Source organism: Scyliorhinus torazame, chromosome 16, assembly GCF_047496885.1.
Source record: "Scyliorhinus torazame isolate Kashiwa2021f chromosome 16, sScyTor2.1, whole genome shotgun sequence".
Lineage (NCBI taxonomy): Eukaryota > Metazoa > Chordata > Chondrichthyes > Carcharhiniformes > Scyliorhinidae > Scyliorhinus > Scyliorhinus torazame.
Window position 1 is genome coordinate 118,909,432 of NC_092722.1, and position 16,605 is coordinate 118,926,036.

General features: G+C 53.9%; 1 protein-coding gene across 5 annotated transcripts in view; it reads right to left on the bottom strand.

Annotated features, from left to right (window-relative positions):
• LOC140393014 (cGMP-dependent protein kinase 1) overlaps positions 1–16,605 on the bottom strand; it is a 1,245,261-nt gene that overhangs the window by 465,068 nt on the left and 763,588 nt on the right. For all 5 annotated transcript variants that reach the window (XM_072478937.1, XM_072478935.1, XM_072478938.1 and 2 more), the window contains exon 4: positions 6,885–6,990. In XM_072478937.1, coding sequence (XP_072335038.1) covers positions 6,885–6,990 — 106 coding nt within the window. The remainder of the gene's footprint in view (positions 1–6,884; positions 6,991–16,605) is intronic.

A 16,605-nucleotide genomic window follows, 5' to 3' on the forward strand; every position in this document is an offset into this window, starting at 1 on the left:
ATGGCTGTTGCCCAGGGGTTGTGTATGCACCTGCCTGCATATCATTTTTGTGGTTGCAAATCATAAAACCATAAAACATAGGAGCAGAAGTAAGCCATTTGGTCCATTGAGTCTGCTCTGCCAGTCAATGCGCTCATGGCTGATCTAATATGATAATCCTCAACTTCATTTTCCCACCTTATCCCCATAACCCTGGAGTCCCTTACTGATTAGAAATATGTCTGTCTCAGCCTTGAACATACATAATGGGCGGGGCAGGGCCGGAGAATCGCTGCGACCGGCGCAAATCGCGCACCGACGGCGGGACGCGATTCTCCGCAGAGCAGAGAATCGCCGCCATTGGCACCGGCGCAGCGCCGGCCGGGGACCGCTCTACAGCGCACCCTGGCGATTCTCCTCCCGGGATGGCGGTACTGAAAAACCCGAGCCCCGCCGGCACCGTTCTAATCTGGTCTTACCCGGTGGGACCTCGGCGTGGAAGGGACCAAGGGCGGCCTGTGGGGGGGAGAGGATGTCCGACCCCAGGGGGGGGCTTCCGCTGTGGCCTGGCCCGCGATCGGGGCCCACCGATTGGCGGGCCGGCGTCTCGGGCTGGGGGCCTCCCTTGATCCGCTCCGGCCCCTGTAGCCCTACGCCATGTTGCATCGGGGCCGGCGCAGAGAAGGGAGAGACCGCGCATGTGTGCAAATCGCGCCGGTCCCACTGCGCATGCGCGAGTTGGAGCTGGTGCCACTGCACATGCGCGGACCCCGCGCCGTCCAGTCGACGCCGGGATCGGCAACTGGAGCGGCGTGGGTCGCTCCAGTGCCGTGCTGGCCCCCTGTAGGGGCCAGAATTGCTGATCCTGAGGCCATGTTGATGCCGTAGGGAAATGCGACGGCGTTTCCGACGGCGTCAACACTTAGCCTCAGGATCAGAAAATCCCCCCCAATGACCCAGCATCTACAGGCCTCTGCGATAAATAATTCCACAGATTCACTACCCTGTGAGAGAAGAAATTCCTCCTCATCCAAGTCTTAAATGGGCGACTTAAATGGGCAGCACTGCAGCCTTGTGGATAGCACAATTGCTTCACAGCTCCAGGGTCCCAGGTTCGATTCCGGCTTGGGTCACTGTCTGTGCGGAGTCTGCACGTTCTCCCCGTGTCTGCGTGGGTTTCCTCCGGGTGCTCCGGTTTCCTCCCACAGTCCAAAGATGTGCAGGTTAGGTGGATTGGCCGTGATAAATTGCCCTTAGTGTCCAAAATTGCCCTTAGTGTTGGGCGGGGTTACTGGGTTACGGGGATAGGGTGGAGGTGTTGACCTTGGGTAGGGTGCTAATTCCAGGAGCCGGTGCAGACTCGATGGGCTGAATGGCCTCCTTCTGCACTGTAAATTCTATGATAATCTATGACCCCTTACTCTGAGATTATGACCTCTGGTCCTGGACTCTCCCACAAGAGGAAACATCCTCTAATCCTCTACCATGTCAAGCCTCCTGAGAATCCTAAATGTCTCAATGAGGTCACCTCTCATTTCTTTAAACTCCAATGAGTACAGGCCCAAACTACTGAACCTCTCCTCAGAAGAAAATCCCTCATACTTGCATCAACCTAGTGAACCTTCTCTGGATTGCCTCCAATGGAAGTATATCTTTCCTTCGTTGCGGGGACCAAAGTTGTTCACCTGCTGCACATTGATGGAATGGAAGTCCTTGCAGTTGGTAAATACTTCTGGGTGATCTATCGGTGCCTAATTGTCATGTGTTTGCAATTTGTTGCACCCTGTACATATGGGAAGGCAGCCAGAACCCCAAACCCGAGCGATTGCTCATCCTGACTGGCACACTGCAGGCAAAGTTGACTTAATGGTGCCCCTTGGCGAACAAGCTCTCAATCACAACTGTCTTGCGCATTTGTGAATTACTCACTGTGAGAACCTGCAAATGTCTCCAGCAAAGTCCGAAATGGATCTGGTTGTTGAAAGTGATAATGATTTTGACAAGAAACCGGTAAAGCATGGGCACCAGACCCAGATGGCAGAAAGCCTTGTTCCTGCAGTCAGCAAATGTCTGCCATTTGTCTGATACCCTGAGCCTCCTGAGCCACTGATGCTTCGACATGTTGAGGAAGCTGACTATCTGCCTACAGACTCTATGTTCCAGGTATGGCCTGCTACAAGCTGCACCTCTCAGCTCCTTCCCTCCCGCCAGTGGATCTGCAAGGTTCAGTTTGGTGCTGAACATCTTGGTCTTCATCTGGAGTCCAAATTAACTCAGCATAAATCTCCCCACTGCTGATATCGCAGAGTTCCAAAGTGCAGCTCAGCAAACCTCCAAAATTGTCAGTGTTACCTCTTGTAGTAATCCAGGAGACATGAAGATGAAGGTCTAAACAAATTTATTTTATGCTCAAAAGTAAAGCCGCACCCGTGGTGCACAACACGAGTGCCCCAGCCCTGAACTAACAGTACACTCAGTCCGGGTCAGGGATGGCACTTACAGGGCTTAGTAACAAGTCTCCACTGGGCAGGTTGCAGACGGTTACCACTGGAACTCATACTGCACGAGGGAGAGATCGATGAGTCATTCCCTGTGGTCCTTGTGAGGGTTATCACACCTCTCAATATAAAGACTGGAAACAAAACCTTTCATCCAAGTTGGTAATAAAGCAGCTGTGTAACTATTGCCATATTTTCCTGTCATAGCTTCAATTCCCACAATTGCCACAATGTTCTCCCATGGTGAGTTCCAGGAGGACTGGGAAACCCATGAATCCGTGGTGAATTAGCTGAAGCCACATTGTGATCACTGTAATGACCTGGACCATTAACTTTTGATTTCTCTTTCTAGAAACTGCTGATTTCTGTTCGATCAGCTGTGCATTTAAACTTACTGAGGGTTGATTTCAAATCCCTCCATAGCCATGTCTCTCATGTCACCTACTCCAGCTCTGCAATCATCCTCCTACACCTCTGCATTCCTCCAGTTCTTCTTAAGCATACCAAATTAAACCACTCACTCATTGGTGGCCGGAACTTAGTTGCCAAGGCCCTAAACTCTGAGTTCACTCCCTAACTTCTCACCCTCTATACCTTTAAGATGCTCTTTAAAATCTACCACTTTGACCTCAGACCTACTATTTGTGTGTGTGACTCAGTTTCAGATTTTGTTTGCGAATGTTCCTGTGAAGCTCCTCGGATGTTTTACTACATCAAAGGTACTGCATAAACACAATTTGTTCTAATTGTTGATTTGACCACTCTTCGAGACAAGCATTCTCACCAGCTCTTTGAAGCAAATTGGACTGGAAGAGGAATACTTATGAAAGGAAGAAAGAAGTAATTGCATTGAGAGCAAGCCTTTTTACAACTCGGAACATCCCAAAGCACTTTATAGCAGGTCAAATACTGTCAAAGAGTGATCACTATTGTAATGTACTCAACATGACAGTTAATTTGTGCTCAACAAGGTCCTGCAAACAGAAATGTGACCGTGACCAGATGAACTTATTTGCGTGATGTTGGATGAGGGATAAATCTTGTACAGGACACCAGGCGAAAGCTATAGCCTACCAATGCAGGTAAGGAGAAGAGGAGAGAGAGAGAGAGAGAGAGAGGAGGAGAGAGAGCATCTCAAGATGGAGGTGCTCTGTCAGCACTTTAAAAACCTGTAGGAATAACAAGGGGCAAAACTATCAGACTGCCTTTCGTGAAGGAGAAACACCTGCTCAGGGTGGCCCATGGGTGTAGCTGTAGCCTATGTCCTGCTTCAGCAGTGGGGGAGGCATTAAACTGTCTCAAGAGCATTGGCAGATTTGTCTGTTATCAGGAGGGGCCCATTCACTGACACGTTTTGGTCACCGCTGGAAGCCCCACTTTCAAACTGGAAAATTTCAGTCGGTGTGGGAGGGGCACTTAAACGTATTATTGTCCACAACTGGCTATGTACTTCTTGACCCCATTTAGCCAACCTCCTCAAAAGTCCCAGGGGCGGAACTGTGCTCCCAAGGGAGCACACATCTCTAGTTCTCGCTCTCAGTCCAATACACTGTAGATGCACCTTGAATATGAATAGAGTGAAAGTCAAGACGGATTTTCCTTTCCCCTAATTGCTTTCCCGTTCTTATTTATATGAAATGGATTAAATTCAGGAAATAAGTCACCCAATGTTGACAATCTCAGGTCATTCACGAATTACAGCAGATTCCGAGTGCCATGTGTAATTGAAAATATGGAAAGATATGTCATTTGAAACATGGAAGTCTGGCAATATCTGATTGAAGAAACATGAGAGAATGTAGTGAAAAATCCCACAAAGGGTTAACAGCAGCTGCAGGAGGGGGCTGTGAAATACAGATAGCCTTTAGCAGATAGTCAAGCAGGCTTAGCAAACAAAACAAGCAGGTCTTTCAAGACACAATCAGTGAATTTTAGTATACAGCTAAAAGCAATGTTTCACACCTCCTTTTGAAGTTAGGTAAGCAGATGGAAAAGAATGGATAAGGTTTTCAGCTGAATTAGGTGACAAATGTTTAAATGTGAGGCAAGTCTTTTAAACTCACCACCAATTGAATTTTTAGTATAAAGCTAAAAGCAATATTTCACACCTTCATTGAAGTTAAGTAAGCAGATGGAAAAGAATGGATGAGGTTCAGTTGAATTAGGTGACAAATGTATAGATGTGAAGTTCTGCTGACATCAGGTAAATTAAAGAAAGCTGGAGACAACGTGTCTACGAGAACACAAATTAGACTCAAATCAAAGTCAAAATTATGAGGTGGGGACACAATTTGATAATAATAAAACTATAGAAATGACAGGAATCAAACGTAACACACCTTTGAAATCAAAGCATTTCTGAACATCACAAAGGAAACAATGTAATCAGAGAGCTATGAGATGAGGTCATGCTCAAAATGAATACTTAGTTGTGTTAGAAAAATTTAGATTAAAGGTACCTTTTATAATCCAAGTGAAATAAAAGTTACTTTACAATAAAGTCATAAAAACTTAATAACTGTTAGAAAGATATATAAACCCTGAGACGGTAGGCAGAGAAAAAAAGAAGGATCAAGAGTCAGCTCAGAGTCAGCTCTCACAGCTCGGCACATGGGAAAGATAGAGCATAGCAACCGAGCAGAACAGCTAATACATTTGAGGAAGACCAAAAGCTAAAGAAGAGTGATTGTCAAGGTGGGCCTGAAGGTCCTTCACCAACCAGAAGGATCCAGAAGCAAGATCTTTTTACTTTTCTGTAAAGGCAGTGATTGCATCTTTTAAAAGAAAAAAATATATAATAAAATAACTTAAAAGTTTTAACCTGAAACAGTGGTTATTACAAAGCCTACTTTACTTACTTAACAACGCAGGAGCCAGGATATCGATGCTACTAAGTGGTAGGTCGGTAAAATTCTTCTGTGAAGGGATGGGTTATACTGGGGGATAACTTGAAAACATAGTTTGACATGAATAGCACCCACCTAAGCCTGCACAGGAGTCAGGGAGTGAGAATCCCTGTTCACCATTTAGAATGTCGGCCCTTTTTGGTCTCGGGGGAATTCTAAGAATAGTGGTGAGTTTTTAACTTCACATGTTGCGGAGAAATATCGGAGTTTTTTTTGTTTCACATGCAAATTAATAATAGGATCTTGAAACCTGCAACTAAAGCTAAATTGTGCAGGAAACATAAAGTTTGAAGAGTCCACAGGGAAAGATTACTGTGTGATACACGATTATTCTCATGCCCTATTTATCACCCCATTACATTCTTTTCCACAGTCCTACTTTTTTCCCGCAAATGACATTCAAACTAATTGCAGTTTGCCAAGATAAACAACGAGCAAATTCCTTGCAGCTCAGACTTGTGTTGCATGAACAAGATTAATTTTGATGTGCCGTTTTTATATTGAGCACTTGAAAACTATTGTTTCTTGCAAACTTTGGGAGATTAAATGATTTGATTTTCAGAGGTTGCTGTCTTATGCAAATTGCTTTGTCTCTACGACCTTCCTGGAAAAGTGGCTCATCGAAGGACCTTTCATATGACAACGCAATTAATTTTTCCGTCTGCGGGTTTCCTGGCAGCGTGGGGTGATTTTAACTGGAAATCCCATTGACAAGCGGCGGGGGTCTAGAATCCCAGCGCCAGCAAACGGCGCGCCACTGAGGTGAATTGAACATTCTGATTCTCCCTCTGTGTACCCGAACAATCGCCGGAGTGTGGCGACAAGAGGATTTTCACAGTAACTTCATTGCAATGTTAATGTAAGCTGACTTGTGACACTAATAATGATTATTATTAACATGTGGCTGTGGGACCGGAGAATCCAGCCCAACATCTATTCTGTCTCGGGCTGGACAAATTTTCAAAAGGCCAATTTTTAAAAACTGCCTTAATTGATCAGAGTTTGCCAGTATTACTTCTGAGTGAAATGTTTCCTAAAATAAATTAATCACTTGCATTCATATCTATATGCAAATTATGAAAGAATACAATCTTGTCTGTGTGCCCATTGGACCTTAAAAGGACATAGTTCAATTTCCCATCTGTTTGGTGTTGTTCAAGTGTGATAAATAAATGAGTTATAATTTATATCGTCCCAACTATCAATAGCCAGATACAGCAGTTGCTTTTTTCGCTGTGTTATCCACACAGAATGCTTGGGGTTTCACAAGATTTTCAATCTGCAAACTGCAAAGCAAATGAGCAAGGCACCTAATTAAAACAAATGAAGAGGCAGGATCTAACAGCCCGCATTTCTAGAGAACAGCACACAAAACAGAGGGATCAAGCAAAAAGATACAAGCTGGTTAATAGCAGTCATGTATTAGACAGGGAATGGGAGGAAAGTGACTTTTAATATTGTTTCAAACAGGGAGGAAACTAATGCAACAAAAGTAACAAACCTCTTTAGAAATTCCATATACTCTGCATGCTTGATTAGTCCTGTCCTCATCATTATAGTCTGAAAACATTGTCGATCGATGGCCCAGAGTTTCACATTCGCAAGAGCTGTCAAACCACAAAAGGAGAAACCAAAGTTAAGCCAACAAATGAAAAAGAAACCCATTTCTTAAAGGAAGAAAATGCATTTGAATCCATTAAAAAAAGCAGCAAATCGACTGCAAATACATCAGTATTCCTTACTTGGAGATACACTTCCTAATATTTCAATTTGACTCTGCCAATTATGATATATCGTCAGACAAAGTAACCCTCCCACTATTCATTCAGGCTTAGCATTTTGACAATGTGAAGGTTCAGCTATCTGCAGTTGTGTATTCAGCTCACGGTGTGTTTATACTGTCCATTGTGGCAAAGAGCTCCCCATCACATCTGACACTCTACCCTAATCAGCCAGGAGGCAAAATTGAACAATCAACAAACTATTAAAAACAATTGCACTCAAAGTTGATTGCAGATTGATCAGTTTCTTTCAAGAGGTGGAATTTAAACACTTCAAACTCTCAAACATCAGTCGGCAGACAATGCTGTGATAGGTCACATCAGTTTTTCCCTCCCTTCAGGTGAGCTTCTGCAATTCCCACACCACTATCCACCAACCCTGCCACACTGCACATTGGAGGGTGGTCAACTCCGATTAGACAGGTTCCTCGGGGTGTCAACACATGACCTGACAACAAACAGTCCGCCCCCATACCCCTGGCGTTAGTTACCTGACTCATCCATCCAGAGCACCTAATGTCATTTGGAAAAAACACAGGCTCTATTATCCGATTTGGAAGATTCGCGATTGTTGGGCAAGGAGCCACTTTTCATATCTTCAATATTTCAACAAAAATTAAATGAAAATATTGAAAGAAATTGCAAACGCTACAATGTTTAAAAACAGCTTGATGATATTTCTCCCAAGAAGTGTTCTGGAGATTATTCTTTAACTCCAGGAGAATTTTGTAAAGTTTATAATCCCACAGAAGTAGCACAGCTGCTCAAAATAATTATTTAGGTCACCAAGACTCTAGGATATAACTCAAATTCTGGCTCCACAAGGGGTGGGCACATGTCATGCCTCACCAAAGATCTGCCATCATTGTAGACTTGAAGGAAATCTGCACCCTGGCATTTCCACACATGGATGAAGTAGGATATCCGATGGAACAAAACAAAATAACAGTATCACAGAATTGTTCTGGCGCAGAAGGAGGCCATTTGGCCCATCATGTCTGCACTGGAAACACCCCACCGCAGCCACACTTAGTCGCATATCCTGCACTGAGGAGCTCCGACGAGCGGAGCTCCTCAGGGCAGGGAGCGATCAGGGCGCCATTTTTAAATGCCCTTGAGAATGTGGTTATGACGTGCCTTCTTGAACGGCTACAGTCCAAGTGGTGCAGGTACACCCACAGGCTTGTTAGGAGGGAGGTCCAGGGTTTTGACACCTTGACAGCATGTGACTTGGAGGGGAACTTCTAAGTGGTGGCATTCCCATGCATCTGCTGTCCTTCTCTTTCTAGGTGGTATTGGCCATGGGTTTGGGAGGTGATATCTAGGGAGCCTTTGTGAGTTCCTGCAGTGCATCTTGCAGTTGGTGCTCACTGCTGCCACTGTGCAGTGGTGGAGGGAGTGAATGCTTGTAGATGGTGTGCAATCAAGCGGGCTGCTAAATCCTGGATAGTGTTGAGCTTCTTGAGTTTTGTTGGAGCTGCAGTCATCCAGGCATGTGGAGAGTATTTAATTACACTCCTGACTTGTGCCTTATAGATGATGGGCAGGCACTGGGGAGTCAGGAGGTGAGTTATTCGCTGCAGGATTCGTAGCCACTGACCTGGTCTTGTCGTTGCAGTATTTATATGGCTAGTCCCATTCTTTTGGGGGTGGCTATTCAGTCTCTATGGTGCTTTCCTTAGGCCCCAATTGTTTTTGATATTGTCCACTAATTTCTCATTACAATAGTTTTATATGTTTAGCATATGTGACTGAACATGGAATGACATTCCAGTTTTAATCACCAATTAACCAGTTCCAAAAATTCCAGGCCTAGATCTTTATTATGAAGTGTGCTACAGAGTATTGTATTTGTAATGAGTCTATTACACTTGAATTTGTAAATTAACAGATGCGTTTACAGTGATGACAAACAAAAGAGATGTTTAATCAGAAAATGAGCTTCAATTGACTCCTGGGGCGGGATCCTCCCCTACCTGGCATGGTGGGGGATCCCGGCGCCGAGGAGTGGCATCTCCGGCATCGGGCCGCCCCAAAGGTGTGGAGGATTCAGGAACCACTCCGCCCATGAGTGGTTTGCTCCCCGGCGGCCAGCTGGGAAGGGGATTGGCGCCACGCCAACCGGCACCGAAGGGCTTCCGCAGTTGGCGTATGCGTGGGAGCACCAGCGTGTGCTGGCATCATCCCGGCGCATGCACGGTAGGGTTCGTTTCCGCATCGGCCGATGCGGAGGAATAGAGTGCCCCCACGGCACTGGCCCACCCACGGATCGGTGGGCCCCAATCGCGGGCCAGGCCACCGTGGGGGTACCTCCCAGGGCCAGATCCCCCCGCGATCCCCGAGGACCCCGGAGGCCGCTCCCGCCGCCATGTCCCGCCGGTAAGGACGTATTCCAATTAAGCCGGCGGCACTGGCAAAAAACAGGCGGGACTTCGGCCCATCGCGGGCCGGAGAATTTGGGCGGCCCCGGGGCCCATTGAGTCGTGCGGGTCCCCGTCATTCTCCGAGCTGGGTGGCATGATTCATGCCGGGGCGATTTTTGGAGGGCCGGAGAATTCGGAGGATGGTGGGGGCGGGATTCACACCGACCCCGGCGATTCGCCGACCCGCAGGGGGTCGGAGAATCCCGCCCCTGGGGCAAAATTCTTCATTATCGACGCGATGTCCGCCGACTGGCGGCAAAAACGGCGCAAATCCCACCGGCATCGCGCCGCCCCAAGCGTCGCTCAGTCTCCGGCCCGGAATGGGCTAGCAGCGACGTGACGCTATCCGCGCTGGCTCACGTGGTTCCCGCCATGACGGCTCATAAGACGCGCTGCTCCCGCCATCCGACCAGGAGACCCGACCGGATGGCCGCCCGCCGCTCAGCCCCGAGATTCCAGTCCCGTGACATTGAGGCGCTCCTGGACGCAGTGGAGCAGAGGAGGGAGGCCCTGTATCCCGGATACGGCCGCAGAGTCGCCCCACACCACAGCCGGCGTCTGTGGAGGGAGGTGGCAGAGGCCATCAGCGCTGTGGCCCTGACACCACGGACAGGCACCCAGTGCCACAAGGTGAACGACCTCGTCAGGGCAGCCAGGGCGAGTCCCCCCCTGCCCGATAGCCATATCCCCCATATCCCCCTCCCCCATATCCCCCCTTGCCCATATCCCCCTCCCCATATCCTCCATGTCCACCCTCCCCCATATCCCCCCTCCCCCATATCCCCCTCCTCCATATCCCCCGTCCCCCATATCCCCCATATCCCCCCTCCCCCATATCCCCCCTCCCCATATCCACGATATTCCCCCCTCCCCCATATCCCCCCTATCCCCCCTCCCCCCTATCCCCCCTCCCCCATATTCCCCATATCCTCCATCCCCCATATCCCCCATATCCGCCATATCCCCCCTCCCCCATAACCCCCATCCCCCATATCCCTCCTCCCCCATATCCCCCTCCCCCATATCCCCCCTCCCCATATCACCTGATCATTGCCTGCGTGTCTAACCATGCATGCTTCATTGTGTATCGCAGGAGCAAACGTCGAGGCACCCATCCCCGCAGATGCAGACCGCCCGCATGATGCCCCTCGGAGACCACGGGAGACGGAGACCCGGACCCTCTGGCACGCGACGCCCGCATGATGCCCCTCAGAGACCATGGGAGACGGAGAAACCTGGAGCAACAGGGAGACGAAGCCCCCGTCTCGTGCGGGTGCGACGACGCAGGCGTGTGTCACCCAGCGACGAGAGGGGCAGCCACAGGCCCCCGTCACAGCCGAGCCAGGACACCACTACCCAGGACACCACTACCCAGGACACCCCTACCCAGGACACCACCACCCAGGACACCCCTACCCGGGACAGCACTCCCCAGGAAAACGAAATACCGGACAGTGACACAGATTGGATGGGCGGAGACGAACCGCCACCCCAAAGTGCCATGGACTCAGAGTGGGACGAAGAGCACGACACAACGCCACTGTGGCGTCTGGCACACTCACTGGTGCGCACAACCCAGCCGTCCCGGTACAGCAGGTGGAGGTAGGAGCAGCAGAGGGGCCGGGCGGTCGGAGGGAAGCCCGGCGCATGCGAACATCTGCCGCCCAGATGGATCCCGGGTTCCTGGAGTTACCACACCAACCCATAGGTCCGATGCAACCACCGAACCTGGGACGAGCGAAGAGGGTGACGGCCAGCTTGCGGCGGCTGCAGTCGCAGGTGGAGGAGTCCACCCCTGTCCAGGAGCTGGCAGTGGTGCCGGTCATGCGTGCCACCCAGGCCGACACCGCACGGGTGGCGTCCGCGGTGGAGGCAATGGGTGCGACGGTGTCAGACATGGGGAGCGGTTTGCGAGGCCTGGGGCTTTCCGTGCAGGTGGCGTCTGTGGTCCAGGACATGGCTGCCCTCTCACAGGAGGCCATGAGCCAGCGCCAGCGGCAGATGGCAGAGGGGCTCAACTCCGTGGCACAGTCTCTGAAGGCCATGGCCCAGTCTCAGCAGGCCATGGCCCAGTCTCAGCAGGCCATGGCCCAGTCTCAGCAGTCCATGGCCCAGTCTCAGCAGGCCATGGCCCAGTCTCAGCAGGCCATGGCCCAGTCTCAGCAGGCCATGGCCCAGTCTCAGCAGGCCATGGCCCAGTCTCAGCAGGCCATCGCTGAGGTCATCGGCGCCATTGCCCATGTGCGAGCCGGCGTCGCACAGTCACAGACAGGGATTGCCAACCCCCTGAGCTCTATGGCTGCAAACCTGCAGACCCGTCGATACCAGCACGGGCCTCCAGGACTGGCAGTGCCAGATATCGGGGAGGCGTCGGATGGCCAGTCCGTTCGCATCCCCCACCCATGTAGAGGCCTGGGGTCCATTGGGCACCCCGAGAGAGGAGGAGGTGCTGTGGTCCGTTCCGGGTCCCATTGTAGGGGAGGTCCCGGAACACCGCGACACCTCGGGCACCCCCCCTTCCGTCTCAGGTGCATCGGGTGGGCAACGGGCAGGACAGGCTGGCAGCTCGCCATCCCAGTCGCCCGGGCCGCAGCCTGGCCCATCTAGGCCAGGACGCCCCAGGAAACGGCCACCAAAGGGATCCCGTGTCAGAGGGCAGGAATCACAGGAGTCCACCTCCAGTTTGCTGTACCGTCTGGGGAACCACCTAGGCGTAGTCAAAGGGCCCGTAAGGCCAAACAATTAGACACTGAGTAATTTGGCACGGGTGCAGGGCACAGATGAGTTTTAGGGGCTAGGGCACGTGCATGATCTCCTTTCGTTATTAAAGTCAATGTTACACCTACAGAAGCTGCCTTTGTGCTCTGTCCAAAGCGTGCGTGGGTGTCATGTACGTTGAGCGCAAGTGTGTGTGTGAGGGGTGGTCTTACCTCAGCCCCAGGTGAGTCTGCCCCCTTCCCCCTGGGCCGCCAACAACATCCCCCTGGGCAGAGGACGGGACCGTGCGCTGCAGTGTCACAGCCGCATGCAGGGATGGTCCGGGTGGATGGTGGTACTGTGGCCATGGGTCAGACATCGTCCAACGATGTGGAGCCAGGAGCTCATTGCAGAACGGGTTGTCATCATCCTCCATGGTCCGCAATAGACACGGGTCCACCGGCAACTGTGTGAGCCCGGCCGTTGTGCCGTAGGTGGATCGGCAATGGGGGGGGGGGTGTGCATGCGGGTGGGCTGGGTGGGGTTGGGGAGGGGGGTGAGGGTGCTGGGTAAGTGGATGGGTGCGGGGTGTGGGTGGTTGGCTGTTGCCATGGTGTGCGGTCTGTGGCCATACTACCCGATTCCCACGCCCATCTAGTCAGTGAAGCGGGCGTCTATCAGCCTGCCCCGTGCCCGCTGGCCCAGCCGGTAGCGGTGGACAGCCACCCGCCCATGTCTAGCCCGTCTGCCCTGACCATTGCCCCCATCCCCCTCATCTGGGGAGGACTGTGCCTCTTCCTGCTGCTCCTCCACTCCGCCGTCCTCTGCCTGCGGCACATCGCCCCTCTGCTGGGCTATGTTGTGCAGGCGCAGCACACTACAATGATGCGGCCGACCCTATTTGACCGATACTGGAGGGCGCCCCTAGAGAGATGCAGGCACCTGAAACGCATCTTCAGCACGCCAAAGCACCTCTCTATCACTCCCCTTGTCGCTACATGGGCATCATTGTAGCGGTTCTCCGCCTCATTGCGTGGCCTCCGTATAGGCGTCATCAGCCACGATCGCAATGGGTAGCCCCTGTCGCTCAGCAACCAGCCCCTCAGCCGGGGATGGCATCCCTTGTACATGCCGGGGATGTATGACCGTGACAACAAGTCGTGTATACTGCCCGGGTAACGGGCGCAGACGTGCAGGGTCATCATGCGGTGGTCGCAGACCACCTGTATGTTCATCGAATAGGTCCCCTTCCTATTGGTGAACACGGCCCTGTTATCTGCAGGTGGCCGCACGGCGACGTGCATCCCATCGATTGCGCCCTGGACCATGGGGAACCCGGCCACGGCAGGGAAGCCCACGGCCCGGGAATCTTGGCTGGCCCGGTCCACAGGGAAGCGGATGTAGCGGTGCGCCATGGCATATAGGGCGTCTGTCACTGCCCGGATGCACCGATGCACCGATGTCTGCGATATGCCGGACAGATCCCTACTCGGTGCCTGGAATGACCCCGTTGCATAAAGGTTCAGGGCCACCGTAACCTTGACGGACACGGGGAGAGGGTGTCCCCCGCCAGTGCCACGCGGTGATAGGTGTGCCAGCAGGTGGCAGATGTGTGCCACGGTTTCCCGCCTCATCCGGAGTCTCCTCCTGCATTCCCGGTCCGTGAGGTCCTGGTATGACTGCCGGGGCCGGTACACAGGGAGCGCCCTCGGGTACCTGCGTTGCCGTGGGGCCGCGACGTCCTCCTCCCTCTCCTCGTCCTGTCGGTCAGGTGTCCCTCCAGCCTGGGCGGCTGCCGCCTGCCCCTCTGCGGCAGCCTGCGCCGCCTCTCTGGCACGCTCCTCCTCCTCCTCCTCATCCAGGGCAACATGGACATTAGCGGCTGCCGCCACGGCGGCCAACATCGTTGGCTGATCGGAAAACATGACGGCCTGGTTGGGGGGTGGGTGGGTGGGTGGGGGGGGGGAACGACGACATGTCATCATTGCCCATACCCCCTCCTCCCCCCAGCCAGGTGGCATGGACCGCATGGGTCCAACTGTTGGAGGCTGGCACCTGGCCAGGTGGACCACCTCACTTGCCCTCGCACCCCCCCTCCCCGGCACGGACACCCCCATCCTCCCTCCCCGGCACGGACCCCGTCCCCCCATCCTCCCTCCCCGGCACGGACCCCCCCCATCCTCCTCCCCGGCACGGACCCCCCCCATCCTCCTCCCCCCAGCCAGGTGGCATGGACCGCATGGGTCCAACTGTTGGAGGCTGGCACCTGGCCAGGTGGACCACCTCACTTGCCCTCGCACCCCCCCTCCCCGGCACGGACACCCCCATCCTCCCTCCCCGGCACGGACCCCGTCCCCCCATCCTCCCTCCCCGGCACGGACCCCCCCCATCCTCCTCCCCGGCACGGACCCCCCCCATCCTCCTCCCCGGCATGGACCCCGTCCCCCCATCCCCAGCACGGACCCCCCATCCTCCCTCCCCGGCACGGACCCCCCCATCCTCCCTCCCCGGCACGGACCCCCCCCATCCTCCCTCCCCGGCACGGACCCCCCCATCCCCCCTCCCCTGCACGGACCCCCCATCCTCCCTCCCCGGCACGCAACCCCCCTCCCGGCACACCCCCGGAGCCCAGCCCACTCTAACCACCCCCCCGCCGCACACACACACACACACAACCCTAGACACACCTCTCCCCCACACATTCAGACTGCGGCCACGCCATCGCCTGCCCAGCGGCCAACCCCCCAGGCCGTCACCCACCTCCACGCTGGTCGGCGTAAACCTTGAGCACAGGTTGATGCCGATTAAAAGGAGGTTTGATTTACGCCGACGTGACCCGTCATCACGTTGACGGGACTTCGGCCCATCCGGACGGGAGAATATCGGCAGGCCCAAAATCGATTGTCTTGCGCCCACCCGTGCCATTCTCCGAGGTCTGCGGCGCCATTGACGCCCCGCCGACTTTTCTCCCTTCGGAGACTTCGGCGGGCGGCAGGGGCGGAATTCACGGCGGCCAACGGCCATTCTCCGACCCGCTGGGGGGTCGGAGAATGACGCCCCATGTCCCGATGCCGGAGTGTTTCACTCCGGCCTCGGAGGCCGTTCCCAGCCCCCCATTCTCCCGCCCCCGGGGGGGGACGCTAGGAGCGGCGCGCGTCATTTACGCGCGCCACGTAAATGACATCACCCGCGCATGCGCGGATTGGCCAGCGCCAACCCGCGCATGTGCGGTTGCCGTCCTCCCGCAAGAAGATGGCGGATCGATCTTGCAGGGCAGCGGAGGAAAGGAGGTCCTCCTTCAGAGAGGCCGGCGTGCCGTCACTGAGTTTGCGGCGCTCCCCGTCTGGAGTCATGTCCGGCTTACTTGAATCAGCTTTGGCTTGTCGATGCTTCCCGTCTGGACTCTGGGGCGAAATTCTCCTACCCGCCCCGCCACATTTCTGCGCTGACCGGCCGGCGGGAGTCTCCGTAACGCCGGCCGGTCAATGGGGTTTCCCATTGTGGGGCAGCCCCACGCCGTCGGGAAACCCCCGGGCGCCGGCAAAACGGAGACTCCCGCCGGCGGAGAATGACGCCCCTGGTCTGTTTCACCCAAGTCAGTTTTGGTTTGTCGATGCTCCCCATCCGGAGTCATTTCAGGTTCACTTGCATCTTCTGAGGTTTCTTGATGCTCCACGTCCGGAGTCAAAACATTCAGGAATGCATTTGCTTGTGGAAAAGCTCGAGCGAATGAGGTTTGAAGTAACGTGGTGTCACCGGAGTCACCAGTAGTCTCACTGTGATTGTCGAGTGCCTCTGCACATTCTAGCTGAGGTCTGTCACGTTGCACATGAGGGGCGAGATTCTCCGACCCCCCGCCTGGGCCCCAAAATTCTCCGGAAACGGCGCGATGTCCGCCGACTGGCGCCCAAAACGGTGCAAATCAGTCGGGCATCGCGCCGCCCCAAAGGTGCAGAATGCTCCGCATCTTTGGGGGCCGAGCCCCAACCTTAAGGGGCTAGGCCGGCGCCGGACGAATCCAGCTGGCGGAAAAGGCCTTTGGTGCCCCGCCAGCTGGCGTGGAAATGACATCTCCGGGCGGCGAATGCGCGCGAGTGTCAGCGGGCGCTGACGGCATTCCTGCGCATGCGCAGTGGAGGGAGTCTCTTCCGCCTCCGCCATGGTGGAGACCGTGGCGAAGGCAGAAGGAAAAGAGTGCCCCCACGGCACAGGCCCGCCCGCGGATCGGTGGGCCCCTGTTATGGGAAGTGGGATGCTGTCGTCACTTGTCGCACATACAGTGGGTAGAGCCTCAGTGTCTTCTTGTCTTTCACTTGAGTTG